Source organism: Macaca thibetana, chromosome 16 (genome assembly GCF_024542745.1).
Source record: "Macaca thibetana thibetana isolate TM-01 chromosome 16, ASM2454274v1, whole genome shotgun sequence".
Lineage (NCBI taxonomy): Eukaryota > Metazoa > Chordata > Mammalia > Primates > Cercopithecidae > Macaca > Macaca thibetana.
The window spans coordinates 72,159,525-72,177,336 of NC_065593.1; the positions used below are offsets into that span (position 1 = coordinate 72,159,525).

The 17,812-nt window shown below is 44.8% G+C and overlaps 1 protein-coding gene across 1 annotated transcript in view; it reads right to left on the reverse strand.

Annotated features, from left to right (window-relative positions):
- Nucleotides 1-17,812, reverse strand: part of PITPNC1 (phosphatidylinositol transfer protein cytoplasmic 1) — a 322,554-nt gene that overhangs the window by 161,536 nt on the left and 143,206 nt on the right. Inside the window, exon 2 of the mRNA XM_050762493.1 lies at nucleotides 3,706-3,854. Coding sequence (XP_050618450.1) covers nucleotides 3,706-3,854 — 149 coding nt within the window. The remainder of the gene's footprint in view (nucleotides 1-3,705; nucleotides 3,855-17,812) is intronic.

Genomic DNA, 17,812 nt, shown 5'->3' on the forward strand with positions numbered 1-17,812 from the left:
CTCCCAAGTAGCTGGGACTACAGGCGTGTGCCACCACGCTCAGCTAATTTTTTGTATTTTTAATAGAGACGGGGTTCCACCATATTAGCCAGGATGGTCTCAATCTCCTGACCTCATGATCGCCCACCTCGACCTCCGAAAGTGCTAGGATTACAGACGTGAGCCACCGCACCCAGCACCAGTTCTATTTTTTAAAAAACAACATGTTGGCATTTTAAGTTAATTTTATTAAATTTATAGATTGATTTGAGATTTGATGCCAACTTTGTAACATTTCCCATCCATGAATATGGTATATTTCACTATTTGTCTAGGGCTTTTAAAATGACTTCCACAAATGTTTTACGTTTTTCTCCAAAAAGATTTTGCATATCTTGTAGGCTGATTACTGGGTAACTTTGTTTCTTTTTCTATTATAAGTAAAAATGTTTTAAATTATATTTTCTCTATTTTTCCTGCTGTATAATAATGCTGTGGATTTTTCTATATGGATTGTACCCAACGATCTTGCTGAATTCTCATATTGATGGCAACAGTTGTAAAAAATGTCTGAAATTTCTATCAGACAATCATGTTATCTGCAAATGATCATTTTGTTTCTTCCTTTCCTCTTTATTTCTCTCTTGTTTTATTGCATTGGCTAGGACCTTTACACAATGTTGGACAGACATAGTAATAACAAGGATCCTTAATGTGTTCCTGACTTTACTCCGAATAAGTACACAGATTTATTAAATGTTCATTTCATCAATTTCAGGGGTAAATTTGATTAGGTCATGAAACATTGTTGTTATTATTATTTTCTGAGGTATTTTATTCGCTAATGTTTTATATAGTATTTTCATGTCTATGTTCTCAACTGAGATTGGCCTATAAGTTTCTTTTTGGTATGGTTATTGTCCAGTGTTGTTATCAAGGTTCACTTGGTAGGCACTATTAGTGTTCTTTCCAACAGTTAGCCCCCATACTCTCCACTTTCTTACACACAAATCATGAAGTGGGGATACATCAGAACAGATTCTCTTTGAATAGCAAAGTTATTCCTTGAACATCCCTCTTTTTATCAAGGAGGAAAAAATCTTATGTCTCATTGGCCAGAACTAGGTCACATGGCCATCTGTAGCTGCGAGGGTGGCTAATTATAGTGAGTATTTGACATTTCATTTTACCATTCAAATTTGTGTTTTCTATTTATCATGCTTTTTGTAGGCTTTTCTTTTTTGTTTCCGGGCCCTCTGTGGATTGATCAAGTTTTCTCTCGGAGGTTATGGATTATTTTACTACCCCTTCAGAGATTACCTTTATATTTTGAATATGCATACTTGTCTCAGAAAATCTAAAATTAGGCTGGGCACGATGGCTCATGCCTGTAATCGCAGCACTTTGGGAGGCCAAGGCTGATGGATCATTTGAGGTCAGGAGTTCAAGACCAGCCTGGCCAACATAGTGAAACTCCGTCTCTACTAAAAAATACAAAAATTAGTCAGGCGTTGTGGTGGTGCACATTTGTAGTCCCAGCTACTCAGGAGGCTAAGGCACGAGAATCGCTTAAGTTCAGGAGGTGGTGGTTGCAGTGAGCCGAGATTGCACCACTGCACTCCAGCCTGGGCGATAGAGCTGGCTATCTCAAAAAAAGAAAAAAAGGAAAATCTAAAATTAATCAATATTTTTTCTAATTCCTAAACAATATTAGCACCTTAAAGTGCTTTTTACTATAATTATTACCCTCCCATCTTCTGTGCTATTGTTGTCTTATTATTACTGTTTTTAAAACATCCTACATCCATTCAAAGATTTACCTAGTTGTTTATCAATTTCTTCATTTATTATTACTTCTAGAACTCCCCCTCCTTCTTCCTGGGCTCAGTTTCCTCTTTCTTACAGCACATCCTTTAGTAGTTCTTTCAATACGGGTCTCAGAGTTAGTAAACTCTCTCAGCCCTTGATTGTCAAAAATTATTTTTATGCCTGATTCTGAGTTTCAACTTTCCATTTATGTGGGCCTGATACCCTAACCTGTTCCCCATGGGCATGACATGCCCAGTCCCTAGATGTCAGAACCCACACTCTTCTGATGTCCCCCCAGTGCCCTTCGTTAGCATTAGCGGGTCTGCTTTCCATTCCGGTTTCAGTTTGCCTGTTTATTTCTAGCCTCAGAGGATTTCCCTTTCTTTGTTTTGAGCTCAGCTTCTTTACATAGTTATATTTCATCCTGTTTGTCATGGGAGGTGGTGGAGGGTCCCCATTAATCTTTTTCCTTACTATTACTGGAAGTGCACATCTATTTATAACAACTTTCCCTCTTACTAATGTTTATTACTCTTCTTTTAAATAAATACGAAATAAATATGATATGACAAAACAGACATGACAGGGACAGCTGGATGCTTCTTATTTTGTTTCAGCAAAACTTATAAAGTTCCTAAAATTCTTCCTGATTTTCATATATAAGGAACATTCTCCAGGTAATAACTTGAGAGAATGCAATTGTATGCCAAGAAATGGAATTTTCCATCGGTTTCTATTTTCCTGCATCTCCCTCACTTCTCTTTGCCCTGCAGAGGTGATCCCCGAGGAGAAACCTGCTCAGGATTTGATTTACACCCTCCACACTAAGAATGCCAAAGCAGCATATTGAGAAACCTGTCTCTATAAAGAAAGCATGCCCAGGCCAGACCCAGAGCTCAGTTGCCCCTGCAAATCAACAGCTGGCTGGACACTGAAGTGGTTCCAAAGCCTGGGAATTCACAGCTACTAATAGATGAATGGGATCAGTCTCATTTGCAATTCATCGTGACTCAGGAATTCCCTGGTACTGCATCTCTGGGCAAATTAAAACATCAGTTTAATCAGCTCATGCCCTTCACTGTCAGGACACGGGTCTGGGAGACTTCCATCCACCCTAGTGACAGGAACCAAAGTCTCCCATCAAGAAGGAATAGTCCAATTCAAGCTGCTGGGGAGTGGGGCCAAGGCGAGAATGGGACTCTAAATATGGTTCCTCTCAGAGACGTCTGACCATGTCCGAGGCCCTGAGAATGGACAGTCACTGGTGTCAGTGAATAAACTGGGGCACTGCCCAGCTAGGGGCATTGGAAATACTTTCTGGATAATCACATATGGGCCAATCAGAGACGCCATAGGTAGGGGTAAAAGTATTCATGAAATGGCTGACGTAAGACTTGTTTGCTGGAACAGACAGTTAATTTCAACAAAATATATTTCTTTCTTTTTTTTTTTTTTTTTTTTTTTTTTTTTCTTTTTTGAGATAAGGTCTCACTGTGTCGCCCAAGCTGGAGTACAGTGGCATGATCTTGGCTCACTGCAGCCCTTAACCTCCCAGGCTCAAGTGATCCTCCCACCTCAGCCTTCCGAGTAGTATAGATGCACACCACCATGCCCAGCTAATTTTTGCATTTTTAGTAGAGATGGGGTTTTGCCATGTTACCCAGGCTGGTTTCGAACACCTGCCCTAAAGTGATCTACCACCTTCAGTCTCCCAAAGTGCTGGGATTACAGGTGTGGGCCACCGCGCCTGGCCAGGCAGATTCTGCTTTCAAAAGCAACGAGATTGGTGGTTGTAGACTGTGGATGTAGTTACTTTCCAAGTGACCTTTTCATCCCAGACACCCACAGCCTCACTGTCACACCAGGGGGTCAGGTGGGCAGGGGCTCTTGGGCAGAACGCAGGCTGCCATGACTCACCTGTTGAGATACACCCGTTTCTCGGTGAACTGCCCGTTGCCATGGTGAGGGTCCTCAAAAGGCTCATTCTGGACGACCTCCACCCCTTCTCCCCGGTCACTCTGTTCATGGCTGTGTTTGCTGATCATGTACAGCTGTCCAATTTTGTACTACAAAACAGAGTCAGAGACAGAAAGGTCAGCCCCCACAGCATGCCCCTGACATCCCCCTCCAACCACGGCTTGGCGAGCCACTAATAACATCAGCACCTTCTGCTGAGAAGAGAAAGCAGCCACATGGGCCTCATGTTACTTTTCCTTGGGAGCTAGGGAGAGAACCAGTTGTGAGTAGAACGTGGAGACGGAGTGTTCCCGTGAATATTTTCCATCACCTTGGCAAATGCTCGGCGGGGTGGCTGGCAGTCTGTCAGCTTTGGCAGCCGATGAAACCTTGGGAAGGGGGACACTGGAGTCTCCCTTTGCATTCTACAGGGTGAAATGGAGCTAGAGTCCTGCTTGGCCTAAGACAGCCAAGATAGTTGTGCAAAACCACCTCTATCCATGTGATTTCTGCCCTTGCTTTCTGCTTAATTAGCGGCATTGCTGAACACGGAGCATTAGATATCTACTTCTATCCTCCCTCTCTCAAAACGCACAATTCTCCCGGAAGCCTCTGTCCCCTAGAACAGCGGTTCTCAAAGGTGGCTGGATATTAGAATAACCTGGAAGCTTTTCAAAGCTCCAGAGGCCCAGGCCCCACCATGAGCGGAGCCAAGGTTCAGAATCTGAGCCCCCGAAGGCTGCTCCTTGCCGAGGACCACCTACAGCACCTTTAGCTCCTTTTCAGCCAATTCCATGAAAAGTGTGGAGCCTTCCAGTCCAAGGCCCCAAAAGTCACCTATCTTACCCTAAAATGCTCATGTGGAGCAGCCTACTATATGAACATTTTCTGTCCTTTCTTCCTGTATGAGCTATTCTATCTGCCTTCCTGCCTCTCTGAAAACCCTAGGGCCAGCAGGCATTTCTTCCCCCAGTGGACTTTCAAAGTGGCAAAATGAACTTGATGGAAAAGAGAGAGCGGGGGGTGGGGAGAGAGGAAGAGGAAACTAAACAACTTTTGCATGAGGCACAACCCTGCTCAGAGTCAGGATGCAGGACGATGCGATTCTGCTGCCGTCCCTACTAGAGACAGACACTGGGTCATGACCACCGACGCCTCTGGGATGGCGGAGTGGGGCCTGAGTCTGCAACAAACTAATGAGGACCTCGGGGTTATTCCCTAAGAATCTGCAGGGATTCGAGTCCCCTGTTTGTCTGTATAAGAGACAGAAACAGATTTTAAATTAAGGGGGCCGATGAAATGTACAAGTCAACAGTGCGGTTAGTTTCACAGCTGAGAAGACACATGTGCCCGAAGGTCTCTCTCTCATTCTCAGGCAGGAGCAGGGACGGGAGTGTGAAGACGCTCTGAAAGGCTCTGGTCTGCAGCCAGCCCTAGGGACTGAGCCCAGTAACCATGACAATGGAAGCAAGCTGCTGTCTGGGTCTTCTCAAAGGCCTGTGTCTCCTATCTGTGCTACGCCCCTCGCCAGAATGGTCACATGAAAATATTCTTAATGTGAACGTATGAGTGCACGGGTCTGTGTGTGTGCACCTGTGTTTGCAGGAAGTGGGGAGTGCTGGGGATAAGACCAGGAAAAGGAAAAATAAAATTTAAAGATGAAATCATCTTTTTTTGTTTGAGACAGGGTCTCACTCTGTCACATGGGCTGGAGTGTTGTGGTGTGATCTCAGATCATTGCAACCTCTACCTCCTAGGCTCACGCAATCCTCCCACTTCAGCCTCTCTAGCAGCTGGGACTACAGGTGCGTGCCACTATGCCCAGCTAATTTTTGTATTTTTCGTAGAGACGGGGACTCGCCATGTTGCCTAGGCTGGTCTTGAACTCCTGGGCTCAAGCAATTCCCCCGTTTCAGCCTCCCAAAGTGCTGGGATTATAGGCGTGAGCCACTGCACCCAGCCTGAAATCAATTTTTAAAATTAATTTTAGGATCAGAAGCTTGACCTCTCTTCCCTTACTCCAGTACTGCTTTGACTTTTGCTCATAAGGGCTCACACTTTTTCAAGGAGGAAGACAGTAAGAAAAAGTTTACAGATTGCAGATTTGTGAGCTATACCTGTGAGATCAACATGCCACCTTATACAGATGGGCACACTACCCAGGGGGTGGAGATTTCACTGACAGTTGCTTTGTACTTGGGGCTCAAAAAATAAATGCTTACATGCAATGGGATATTATTCAGCCATAGAACGGAACAAAGTACTGAAACTGCTTAATGTTGTTAAAGGTTGAATCATGTCCCCCACAAAATACATACTGTGAAGTCCTGACCCCTAGTAACCCGGAATGTGACCTTATTTGGAGATAGGGTCTTTACAGAGGTAATCATGTTAAAATGAGGTCATTAGGGTGGGCCCTTATCCAAAATGCCTGGTGTCCTTATAATAAAGGGAAATTTGGACATGGACACAGGCAGGCATAGAGGAAGATGATGTGGAGAGAAAAACGGCCATCTATAAAACCAAGGGTTGAGGTCCAAACCAGATCCTTCCCTCACAGCCTCCAGAAGGAACCAAGCCTGCTGACACCTTGATTTCAAACTTCTAGCCTCCATAATTGTGAGACAGTAAATTTCTTTTTGTTTGTTTGTTCTGAGACAGGGTATCACTCTGTCGCCCAGACTGGAATGCAGTGGTGTGATCTTGGCTCACCGCAACCTCCGCCTACAAGGCTCAAGTGATTCTCCTGCCTCAGCCTCCCAAGCAGCTGGGACTACAGGCATGCGCCACCACCACCCGACTAATTTTTATAGCTTTAGTAGAGACGGGGTTTCACCGTATTGGCCAGACTGGTCTTGAACTCCTGACCTCAAATGATCCACCCACCTCGGCCTCCCGAAGTGCTGGGATCACAGGCATGAGCCACCGCTCCTGGCCCCAAATTTCTGTTGTCGAAGCCACCCAGTTTGTGTCGCTTCGTTACAGCAGCCCTAGTACACTCACGCAACAGGTACAGGGATTCCTTCTGGGGCGATGAAGGTGTTTTTAGATAGAGGTGGTTTTGCACAACATTGTGAACGCACCAGATGCCACCGCTTGTTCCCTTTAACCTGGCTGATTTTATGCTATGTGACTTTTTTTTTTTTTTTTTTTTTTGAGACAGAGTCTCGCTTAGTCGCCCAGGCTGGAGTGCGGTGGCCGGATCTCTGCTCACTGCAAGCTCCGCCTCCCGGGTTTACGCCATTCTCCTGTCTCAGCCTCCCGAGTAGCTGGGACTACAGGCTCTCGCCACCTCGCCGGGCTAGTTTTTTGTACTTTTTAGTAGAGACGGGGTTTCACCGTGTTAGCCAGGATGGTCTCGATCTCCTGACCTCGTGATCCGCCCGTCTCGGCCTCCCAAAGTGCTGGGATTACAGGCTTGAGCCACCGCGCCCGGTCTGCTATGTGAATTTCACCTCAATTTAAACAAAAGCACTGTTTCTGCTTCAGAAGCAGATACCCCTAAACCAAAGTACTGCCCAGGACCTCGGTGAGGGGCTTGGCAGACGAGTTATTTCCACCACTGGACCATCTTCAGGCGCTCCAACCCACTCACGTATGAAAAACATATGGGATAAAGGTCAGTGCATGACATAGAAAAGCCATTAGCCAGACGCCAGTCAGCCCTGGCTGGCTCAGCTCGAGCGCTTCCTGCTCAGTGGAGATGCGAATGGCTGAGGCAGCTGATTCACCGGCAGCCGATGGAGGGCCGGGTGGCCGGCCTCATTGATCATTCCAGTGGCTGCTGAATGAGCCGGCGCAGGGCAGACACTGGCATTAGCTCACTGAGATGGCGTCAGTCTGGGGGTGACCTGCAGACGCTGGGGGTGGCAGGATGCTCGAGCCCAGACACCGAGGTGGTCAAGGACTCTGCAGCCGTCACTTCTTCCCCTCCTAAGGAAATCAGGCCCATTTTGCTGGTCGTGGCCATGGGAACTGGACCATTCCAGGAGCAGTGGTTTTGTTGTTGTTTTTAAATCTCATATTGACTCGCAGACACAAGCAGTACTTCCTCATCTGGGGGAGGGAGAAGAGACAGAAAGTCCTTAAACCACCTGTTTCAAAATCTCCAGAGACACTCCTAAAAATGCTGAATCTCAGGTTGTTCCAGACCTTCTCCATTCAGACTCTGGGGAGAAGAGAACGGGAATCTTTCTGAAATGCACGTAAATGCTGAGAACCGTTGTAGCAGAAGGTGGCGAAAGCAGCCATCAGCACTTGCTCAGCAACACACGTTCTGTCTTTAGGACGCCTGTTTCTTTTTTCCTCCTTTACACTGATTTCTTATAAAGCTCCATCCCTAACTTAGTGAAAATACCATATCCCTGACCACCAGCTCCAAACTTGTATGTTGCATAAAGGCCACAACATCCAAAGACACAGAAAGATTCTAAAGCCTTGATAGCCTGAGAATTGATCATAGAACTGATGATGATGATGATATAGCATCACTTTATTCATTGTCCATTAGTGCAAGGCACTGATTAAGTGCTTTATATTTCTTTTGCCTTTCTTTTAAAAGAGACAGGGTCTGGCTGGGCGCGGCGACTCATGCCTGTAATTCCAGCACTCTGGGAGGCCGAGGCAGGCGGATCATCTGAGGTCAGGAGTTCAAGACCAGCCTCGTCAACATGTCAAAACCCCGTCTGTACTAAAAATACAAAAATTAGCCGGGTGTGGTGGTGGACGCCTGTAATCCCAGTTAATCGGGAGGCAGAGGCAGGAGAATCACTCGAACTCAGGAGGTGGAGGTTGCAGTGAGCCGAGATCACGCCACTACGCTCCAGCCTGGGCGACAAAGGGAGACTTTGTCTTAAAAAAAACAACAAAAAAAACCCAAAAACAAAACCAAACACACACACACATACACACAACTAAGTAAATAAAATAAATAAAAAATTAAAAAAATTAAAAGCAACAGGGTCTTACTCTGTCACCCAGGCTAGAGTTCAGTGGCTCACCTCAGCCTCGCCTTCCTGGGCTCAAGCGATCCTCCTGTCTCAGCCCCTCGAGTGGCTGGGACTACAGAAGTGTGCCACCACACCAGTTGATTTTTATTTTTTAACTTTTGTACAGACATGGTCTCATTGTGTTAGTCTCCAACTCCTGGCCTTAAGCAATTTTCCCACTTTGGCCTCCTAAAGTGCTGGGATTACAGGCGTGAGCCACTGCACCCGGCCTATATTCCTTTTTTTTTTTTTTTGTTTTTGAGATGGAGTCTTGCTCTGTCTCCCAGGCTGGAGTGCAGTGGCGAGATCTCAGCTCACTGCAACCTCCACTTCCTGGGTTCAAGCAATTCTCTGCTCAGCCACCCCAAATAGCTGAGGTTACAGGCATCCACCACCCAGCTAATTTTTGTATTTTTAGTACAGACGGGGTTTCACCATGTTGGCCAGGCTGGTCTCGAACTCCTGACTTCGTAATCCACCTGCCTTGGCCTCCCAAAGTGCTGGAATTACAGACATGAGCCACCGCGCATGGCCGCCTATATTCATTTCTAATCTCTCAATGATTTGGCCAAGTGGATATTGACAGACGAGGAAGGTGAGTCGCAGAGAGGTTGAAGACTCTCTCCATGTTACGGAGTTTCTAGATGTCAGAATTGGGATCCTGACCCCCCAAAGCCTGTACTCATTCTAGTCCACACAACTTCAGCCCTTATTTCTTTACCAAGTTAAATGCTTTAAAAATCTAGGCCTCATTATAATTTAAAAAGTGGGGAGGGAGGTGGCAGAAAGCTACTGCCTCTGACCTTTGCTATTGCAGAAGATGAATAACAAAAATCTGATTGAAAGATCAAAGTTGTTGAGTATGTGCACATGTAAGGAATGGTGGAGCAATTATGCTCTAACTTTGTAAAATCTATTGTTATAATGCCAGAGTTTGGGTAATCATCATTACAGGCAATCATGACTAGAGACAGTTCCATGCTGCAGACTGAACCTCTGTGAGTTATCGTCACAACAGCGACTCCAAATAATTACCTCCATATTCAAAAACATCATGGGATCCAGATCTTTCCCCACACACTGCACTGTATACTTGATAGAGCTGCAAAATTTGAGGCAAGGCAGAGCTGCATAATGTGCTGAAGAAGCCCAGCAGTTTCATTAGTTTGAACTTTTGCAAACTCTTTTATATATATTTTATTTATTTATTTATTTATTTATTTATTTATTTATTTATTTAGAGACAGAGTCACCCAGGTGGAGTGCAGTGGTGCAATCTTGGCTCACTGCAACCTCTGCCTCCCAGGTTCAAGCAATTCTCCTGCCTCAGCCTCCCAAGTAGCTGGGATTACAGGCACACGCCACCATGCCTGGCTAATTTTTGTATTATTATTGTTTTTTTTTTTTTTAGTAGAAATAGGGTTTCACCAGGTTGGCCAGGCTGATCTTGAACTCCTGACCTTTGGTGATCCTCCCACCTCAGCCTCCCAAAGTGCTGGGATTATGGGCGTGAGCCACTGCACCCAGCCGAGTCATTTAATCTTGAACCTTGATTTTTAAAAAAGGCAACCCCAAGCCAAAACTTCTGAGTACAGTAAGGGATTATCAAATGAGTGCTAACAATACCTTCAACATCAGCCATTCCTGAAGAAATACTGGATCCAAAGTTTTAGGGTCAGCAGAGCTCTAAGTTATGACTGATTTTCACTTCACTCTTCCCCAGCTGCCGTGTCTCAGAGTTTCTGCAAAACCAGCCTCCCATAACCCCCTACCCTAAAGCACCAAGTGGGTGCCATCTTCCTGCCAACCCATCTCTATGCCCTTCCTTCCTGTCCTCTTTCTTTCCCTCCATTAGTCCCAATACCATTTCCAAACATCACAAGGTGAACAGCGGGAACCATGGCTTTGCAATGTAGATTCCCAAATTGGGTGGTGTTGCTCCCTGCCTGGGGACCTCAAGGCCCCAGGTCAGGAAACAGAATTTATTATTTACTTTGGCCTTTACCATCAAAATGAGCAGATGCCACATCACCTAACAAGCACAGAGAAACACCTGTCCTTCTGATTTAATGTGAAATCACATATTTACCCAGCTGTGAAATGTGTGTGATCCCTGCCTCACACTGGCTATGTGGATAGATGGAAAAGCAGAGAGTGATATCATTTGGATTTCTTGGGAGTTTCCTGCATTCTTCACATCACCATTAATGCTTTTGTTGAAGCCTTTCTCTCAGCTTTCTTCGCTATCAATACATGGACCTTAAAGCACGGGGAAGCAATTGCTTCAGGACGCACAAACTGTCCACTGCAGAGAGTGCCTGAAGGATAAAACTACGCAGGACTCCGGCCCATCATTGCTTCACACCAAGTGGTGTCAAAATTCTAATTACACACAGGAAAGGAGATCCAGTGAGTCCAGATTTTGACAACCTCGTCTCAGAAAGCTAGAGGTGAGAGCTGTCTGTTTTTCTGGTAATCCCACAGCACAGCTAAGGCCCTAGGACAAATGTTCTAGTCTAATGGTTGGCAAAGCATGCAGGCTGGTGCCTGCTTTTTAAATAAAGTTTTATTGGAACACAGCAATGCTCATTCATTCTATGGCTGCTTTCACTTACAATGGCAGAGTTGAATACTTTGAGATACTATGTAACCCCCAAGGCTGAAAATATTTATTCTCTGGCCCTTTACAGAAAAAAGTTTGCAGACCCTTGTTCTATTCCATGGCTGGGTCCAGTCTGGGTCACCCTCAGCAGTTCATCTAGATCTGCTCTGCCCAGGACCAAAGCTATTTGCTATGTGTGGCTACTGAGCCTTTGAAGCGTGGCCCATGGAATAGAGGGACTAAATTTTAAATTTTCTTTCATTTTAATTAATTTAAATTTAAGACTGGTGCTTGATTCCGTTATTAGAAAACCTTCATATATGTTTGAAACACTTTGGGTATGTGAATCTACTCTTTCAACTGGGAATTTTATGAATTCTAAATAAAGATCAAGTACTGCCAATGAAAATTTAGCATCTGTCTTGGGAGTGCTGTTTAAGTCTAAAATGCACACTAGATTTGGAAGACTTACTACAAAAAAAAAAACAAAATAGTTCATTAATAATTTTTATGTTGATTGAAATATTTTTTATATAGTGGGTTAACTAATATATATTTAAAATTAACTTCACTTGCTTTTTTTTTTTTTCCTTTTCTTTCTTTTCTATTTTTTCAGAGAAAGGGTCTCGCTCTGTCATCCAGGCTGGAGTGCAGTGGTATGACCGTAGCTTATTGCAGCCTTGACCCCCAGTGCTCAAACAATCCTTCCACCTCAGCCTTTTGAGTCCACTGGGACTACAGGCAAGCACCACCACGTCCAGCTAAGTTTTGTATTTTTTCTATAGAGATGGTATCTTGCATGTTGCTCAGGCTGGCCTCAAATTCCTAGCCTCAAGCCATCCTCCCACCACAGCCTCACCAAGTTTTGGGATTATAGGTGTGAGCTACTGTGAGCCAGCCTATGTGTTTCTTTCTACACACTTTTTAAAATGTGGCTATTAGAAAATTTAGGCCGGGCGCAGTGGCTCACGCCTATAATCCCAGCACTTTGGGAGGCCGAGGCAGGTGGATCATGAGGTTAGGGGTTCAAGACCAGCCTGATCAAGATGGTGAAACCCCCATCTCTACTAAAAATACAAAAGTTAGCCAGATGTGGTGGTGGGCACCTGTAATCCCAGCTACATGGGAGGCTGAGGCAGGAGAATCGCTTAAACCCGGGAGGCAGAGTTCGCAGTGAGCCGACATCATGCCACTTCACTCCAGCCTGCGCGACAAAGCAAGACTCCGTCTCAAAAAAAAAAGAAAATTTAAAATTACATGTGTGCTTTTCATTTGTGGCTCACATTCTCCTAATGGAAATGCCAGGCTAGACCCTAATCTAGACCAACTTGGATTCAGGGTGGAGCAATGATGCCCCACCAAGACTTCACCAAGACTCTGGAGGCTGGCTGGTCAGACTTCGGAGGGAGATCAAGAGTTTCCATGTAGCCGGCCGTGGTGGCTCACACCTGTCATCCCAGCACTTTGGGAGGCTGAGGCGGGTGGATCACGAGGTCAAGAGATTGAGACCATCCTGGCCAACATGGTGAATCCCCATCTCTACTAAAAATACAAAATTAGCTGGGTGTGGTGGTGTGTGCCTGTAATCCCAGCTACTCGGGAGGCTGAGGCAGGAGAATCGCTTGAACCCGGGAGGCGGAGGAGGTTGCAGTGAGCAGAGATCGCGCCATTGTGCTCCAGCCTGGTGACAAAGTGAGACTCCGTCTCAATAAAAAATAAAAAATAAAAAAAGAGAGAGTTTCCATGTATTTCCAAGCTGGTGAGGTAGAGCACTAGTAATTAGGGTTGCATTTGGAGAGGCCCTCCCTTCCTGAGGACTGGCTATTACCTGGGCCTCCAGAGAGGTGATAATTGTTCACAGTGGGCTGTGATGGAAAGCAATGGGGTTTTAAAAATGAAAACGTGAAGCCAGCGTCCTGATTCTACCTTTGACTAGCTTTGTAACCTTAGACGACTTACTTGTCTGAGCCACAGTTTATTATCATTAAAACGAAACTAATAGAATACCTCACAAGACATGGTGAGAATCAAGTGAGAAAAAAAAACTTAAAAATTAAAATGCTTCGTAAATTGTATAATAAAACTGTACACCAACTGCCCTCGCCACTGCTCCTTCTACTTGGCCGCATGTCTGACTGTGACTTGCAGATCTGTTTCATTCATATCCCTGTTATGCTGCGGGTTCCAGAAAGTATAAGAGAATGAAGCAACTGCCATATACTTGCACAATGCCAAAACCAAAGGAAACTTGACCATCTGCTCAAAACTATCTTTTCCTTCTGTAAAAATTTCATTAGACGGCAGTCAGATTGACTACTTCCCATAAGAATTATAAAAAGCTTGAGAATTTCCACTTAGATGAGGCAGCTAGAACTGTCAAGTTCGAAGAGACATAAAGTGGAACGGTAGCTGCCAGGGGCTGGAAAGAGTGGGTAATGGAGTGTTTAGGGTACAGCATTTCAGTTTAGGATGATTAAAAAAAAAGCTTCTGGAGGTAGATGGTGATGACAGTTTTGCAACAATGTGAATGTACTGAATGTCATTGAAATATACACTTAAAATTGGTTACAGTGGGCCAGACATGGTAGTCTATGCCTGTAATCCCAGTGCTTTGGGAAGCTGAGGTGGGAGGATAGCTTGAGCCCAGAAGTTGGTGACCAGCCTGGACAACATAGGGAGACGCTGTCTCTACAAAAAACAAAAAAATAAAAAATCAGCTGGGCATGGTGACACACGCCTGTAGTCCCAGCTACTCGGGAGGCTGAGGTGGGATGATCGCTTGAGCCTAGGAGTTCTAGGCTGCAATGCAGTGAGCTATGATCATGCCACTGCGCTCCAGCCTGGGCAACAAAATGAGACCCCCATTAACAAACAAACAAAAAAAGATTAAAATGGTAAATTTTATGATATGTATATTTGATCACAATGAAAAAGGCTCAGAACTTGTCATTTTTCAGTGAGTATGGCTCATGCCTCAAGGTAACCATCTAACAATTACTTTATGATTATGAAAAAAATTATTAAAGTTTATTATGAAATATTTTAAAAATTATTTCTATTTGATGAACCTTTGGTTTAGAAGCTTCATGAAAGGTATTGAGCCTAGAAGACTAGGAGAAATCTAAAAAGACTCCCCGGAGAAACAATGTTCCATGAGATTCCCTGATTCCTGCCATGCCAGGGGAGTTCTTTGCTTGTTGTGCCCTAAGCCTAGATGTCTTTGTTTTTTTGGTGGTGGGGGACGGAGTTTCACTCTGTCGCCCAGGCTGGAATGCAGTGGTGTGATCTTGGCTCACTGCAATCTCCACCTCCTGGGTTCAAGCAATTTCCCTGCCTCAGCCTCCTGAGTAGCTGGGATTACAAGCGTGTGCCACCACGCCCAGCTAATTTTTGTATTTTTAGTGGAGATAGGGTTTCACCATGTTGGTCAGGCTGGTCTTGAACTCCTGACCTCAGTGATGCACCTGCCTCAGCCTCCCAAAGTGCTGGGATTACAGGCATGAATCACCACACCCAGCCCGAGAGGTCTTTAATATACGACCATTCTGGAGGATTCCCATCGGTGATGCTCCCACGGAACAAGGTACTGACTACGTGGGCCATGTTGCAGACAAAGACCCAGCAGAAAGGAAAGAGTAATTAACTGAACCCAAATGTGTTCTGATCCGGTCTCAATGAGAACACATTCCTCAATGAACATGAATGTCACATGAACATCACATTCACCGTCTACCCTCTCCAGTTGCTCCTTATCCCGAAGTTCTGCCCGAGAGTAACTCTACAGCGAGACCAATTCCAATTCCTTTCTCCTTTGGGAAAGCAGCGTGTATTTTTACCTCCAACAGCTGGATCTGATTTGGGTTCTGCCCAAGTTGAGAACATGACTGGCTAAGCCCTCAGTCTTCCGAGCCCTGTGATTCAATGTGTAGATTTCTCCATGTAGACAGGAAGGTTAAAAAAGAAAAAAAAAAAAAAGGTGTAAAGTTCTTGGGTGTTTTGTCAGATGTCTCTCAGGCAGGTCAATAAACCATGAAAACCAATATCCGATCCCACAAAGAAAACACAAACCTGCAGCTCATATTTCAGGATATCAGTGCATCATCACATATTTATCTTCTCTCTTGAGTTTTTATAAGCAGCCCTCGGAGGTGTCTTGTTTACGTAATACCTGTGTCATTATGCCAGGGTATGGGAATGAAAAAGCTGATAAAAAGATGTAAGAAGAAGCTGGGTTATCAACACTGAATTCAAAAAAATCCCCCTTTTGTGACAAACTAATATAAACTGTATTGGATGCTGATGCTTAACCCATCCTAAGTTCTGGACTGAACTGAATAGAAATAGAGCAACTGAACTCGAAGGGAAGGGCTCAGGCTATGCTTCGTGCTGGTGCCAGCACAACCTCTATCCCTGCGGTTGCTGTTAAGACTGCGCAAATCGTCTCAAGGGCACTCGACCATGGAGGAGAATAATCTACTCGACTGAGTACAGGAGAGTAACAATAGTCTTCACAGTCTACGCAAGTAAGAGTGCATGTATATTTTGCTGCTTCTTCCAACACTGACTCGCTTTTAGGGGTGATGTTCGAGCCCCGAGAATTCACTCGACTCATAAATTGAAAAGCCAAGATGATACCATGCAGCATTATAGGCTACTTTATAAGCACTGGCTAAGGCAGTGGGTGTCATGTCCTTGTATTTATAAATGACAAGCTGAGCAAATTAGCCATCAGTGGGAGCCCATGAAGAACGATTAAGAGACCAAAGGCAGGAACTGCCAGAACTTAACTCAAAACCACAAGGGCAGTTGGCTCTAGAAGCAGAACATGGGATTTCTTCACACGTTGGCTGTGGAGATGGTATCAGTTCTTAAGGGTCCTGTGCACTCTGGTTCATCATTCAACATGCATTTCACGTGTATGCCAAGCCCTGTAGATGCTAGATGCAGAGCTGCAAACAAGATACGCTTGGTGTCTGGCGAAGAGGGGGGATTTCTTGAGCGTTTCTGCCTTGAAGACAGAAGACTGAAGGAAACCGATGCATTCATCAGAGGTCTCTAACAGTTTGCCAGGAAATGTGAAACCGATCGCAACTCAAGTTAATGGAGAGGTTTGCTGACAAGTCTGACCTTTAGTGAGCAATCAAGGCTCTTGTGTTTACTACAGAACATAAACCCACAGTCAATCACAAGACCAAAAAGGGGGAAAATCAAGATAGAGCTTTCCCAGGAAACGTATCCTGCGCCATCCGCTTGTGACCCCTTTGTCATCTCTGTAACCTTAGCCCCATAAACAGGTCTTCCCGGCAGAGAGGTCCATCCACTACCAAGGTAGCAAGGCCTTTCCAGAATGAAAAGAACTGTTGTTTGTGAAGCCTAATGCACCTGTCAGTCAAGCCTTTATGAAATCCTTAATGAAAATGGCTGGTAGCATCAAGGGAAGCCGCTGTACCACTTAAAAGCAGAAATCTTTCAGGAATGACAGCAATTAGTTTCAGCGTCTTTGAGACCTTCTGAGAACAGAGGGTAAAGGGAATGCAAAGAGAAGCACTTGCTGCTTCAGGTACAATTGAACAACGGGAGTTCTTCATGTTTTGAAAGAGTTATTGAAGGCACTTCATGCCTAGACAAACAAGATCTCAGTGATATTTGAGGATCACCAGACTCCTCTGCTTACTTAAATGCTAGCTGGCTTGGCAAGTGGTTTTGGGGTTCTGGTAACTACCTAGCAAGACTGGGAGAGAGTTATAACCAAATTATATATGTGGATTGAGACTTGGAAAGTTCCAGCATCTTTGCTCACCCTACTTAGAAGCCCCAGGTTCCACAGGCATGGATGGCATTTGTAGCCAGAGAGGGTGTGTGGCTGGTGCCAGGGAGGCCATGGTTGGCCTAAGAGTGTTTCTTCCTTGGTAAAAAGAAGCAGATAACAGATTGAAGAAAGCAAATGGGTGTCAACTCCTGCTCTCCTGAGGTAGTCAGTGAAGACAGGGAAAACAGTAAGTTTGATACATTTCCAGGAATTGCTACATTTAAAAAACTCTATCTTCTGTCTGGGCACGGTGGCTCACACCTGTAATCCCAGCACTTTGGGAGGCCCAGGGTAAGAGGATTACTTGAGGTCAGGAGTTCAAGAACAGCCTGACCAACATGGTGAAACCCTGTCTCTACAAAAAATACAAAAATTAGCCAGGTGTAGTGGCACACGCCTGTAGTCCCAGCTACTTGGGAGGCTGAAAGAGGAGAATCGCTTGAACCCAGGAGGTGGAAGTTGCAGTGAGCCAAAATCGTGCCGGTGCACTCCAGCCTGGGGGACAGAGCAATACATCATCTCAAAAAAAAAAAAAAAAAAAAAAAAAAAAAAAAAAAGAATGCTGCTGTGAACATGAGTATACAAGTATCTGAGTCTCTGCTTTTCATTATTTTGAGTACAGACCTAGAAGTGGAATTGCTCAATCATTTGGTAATTTTATGTTGAACT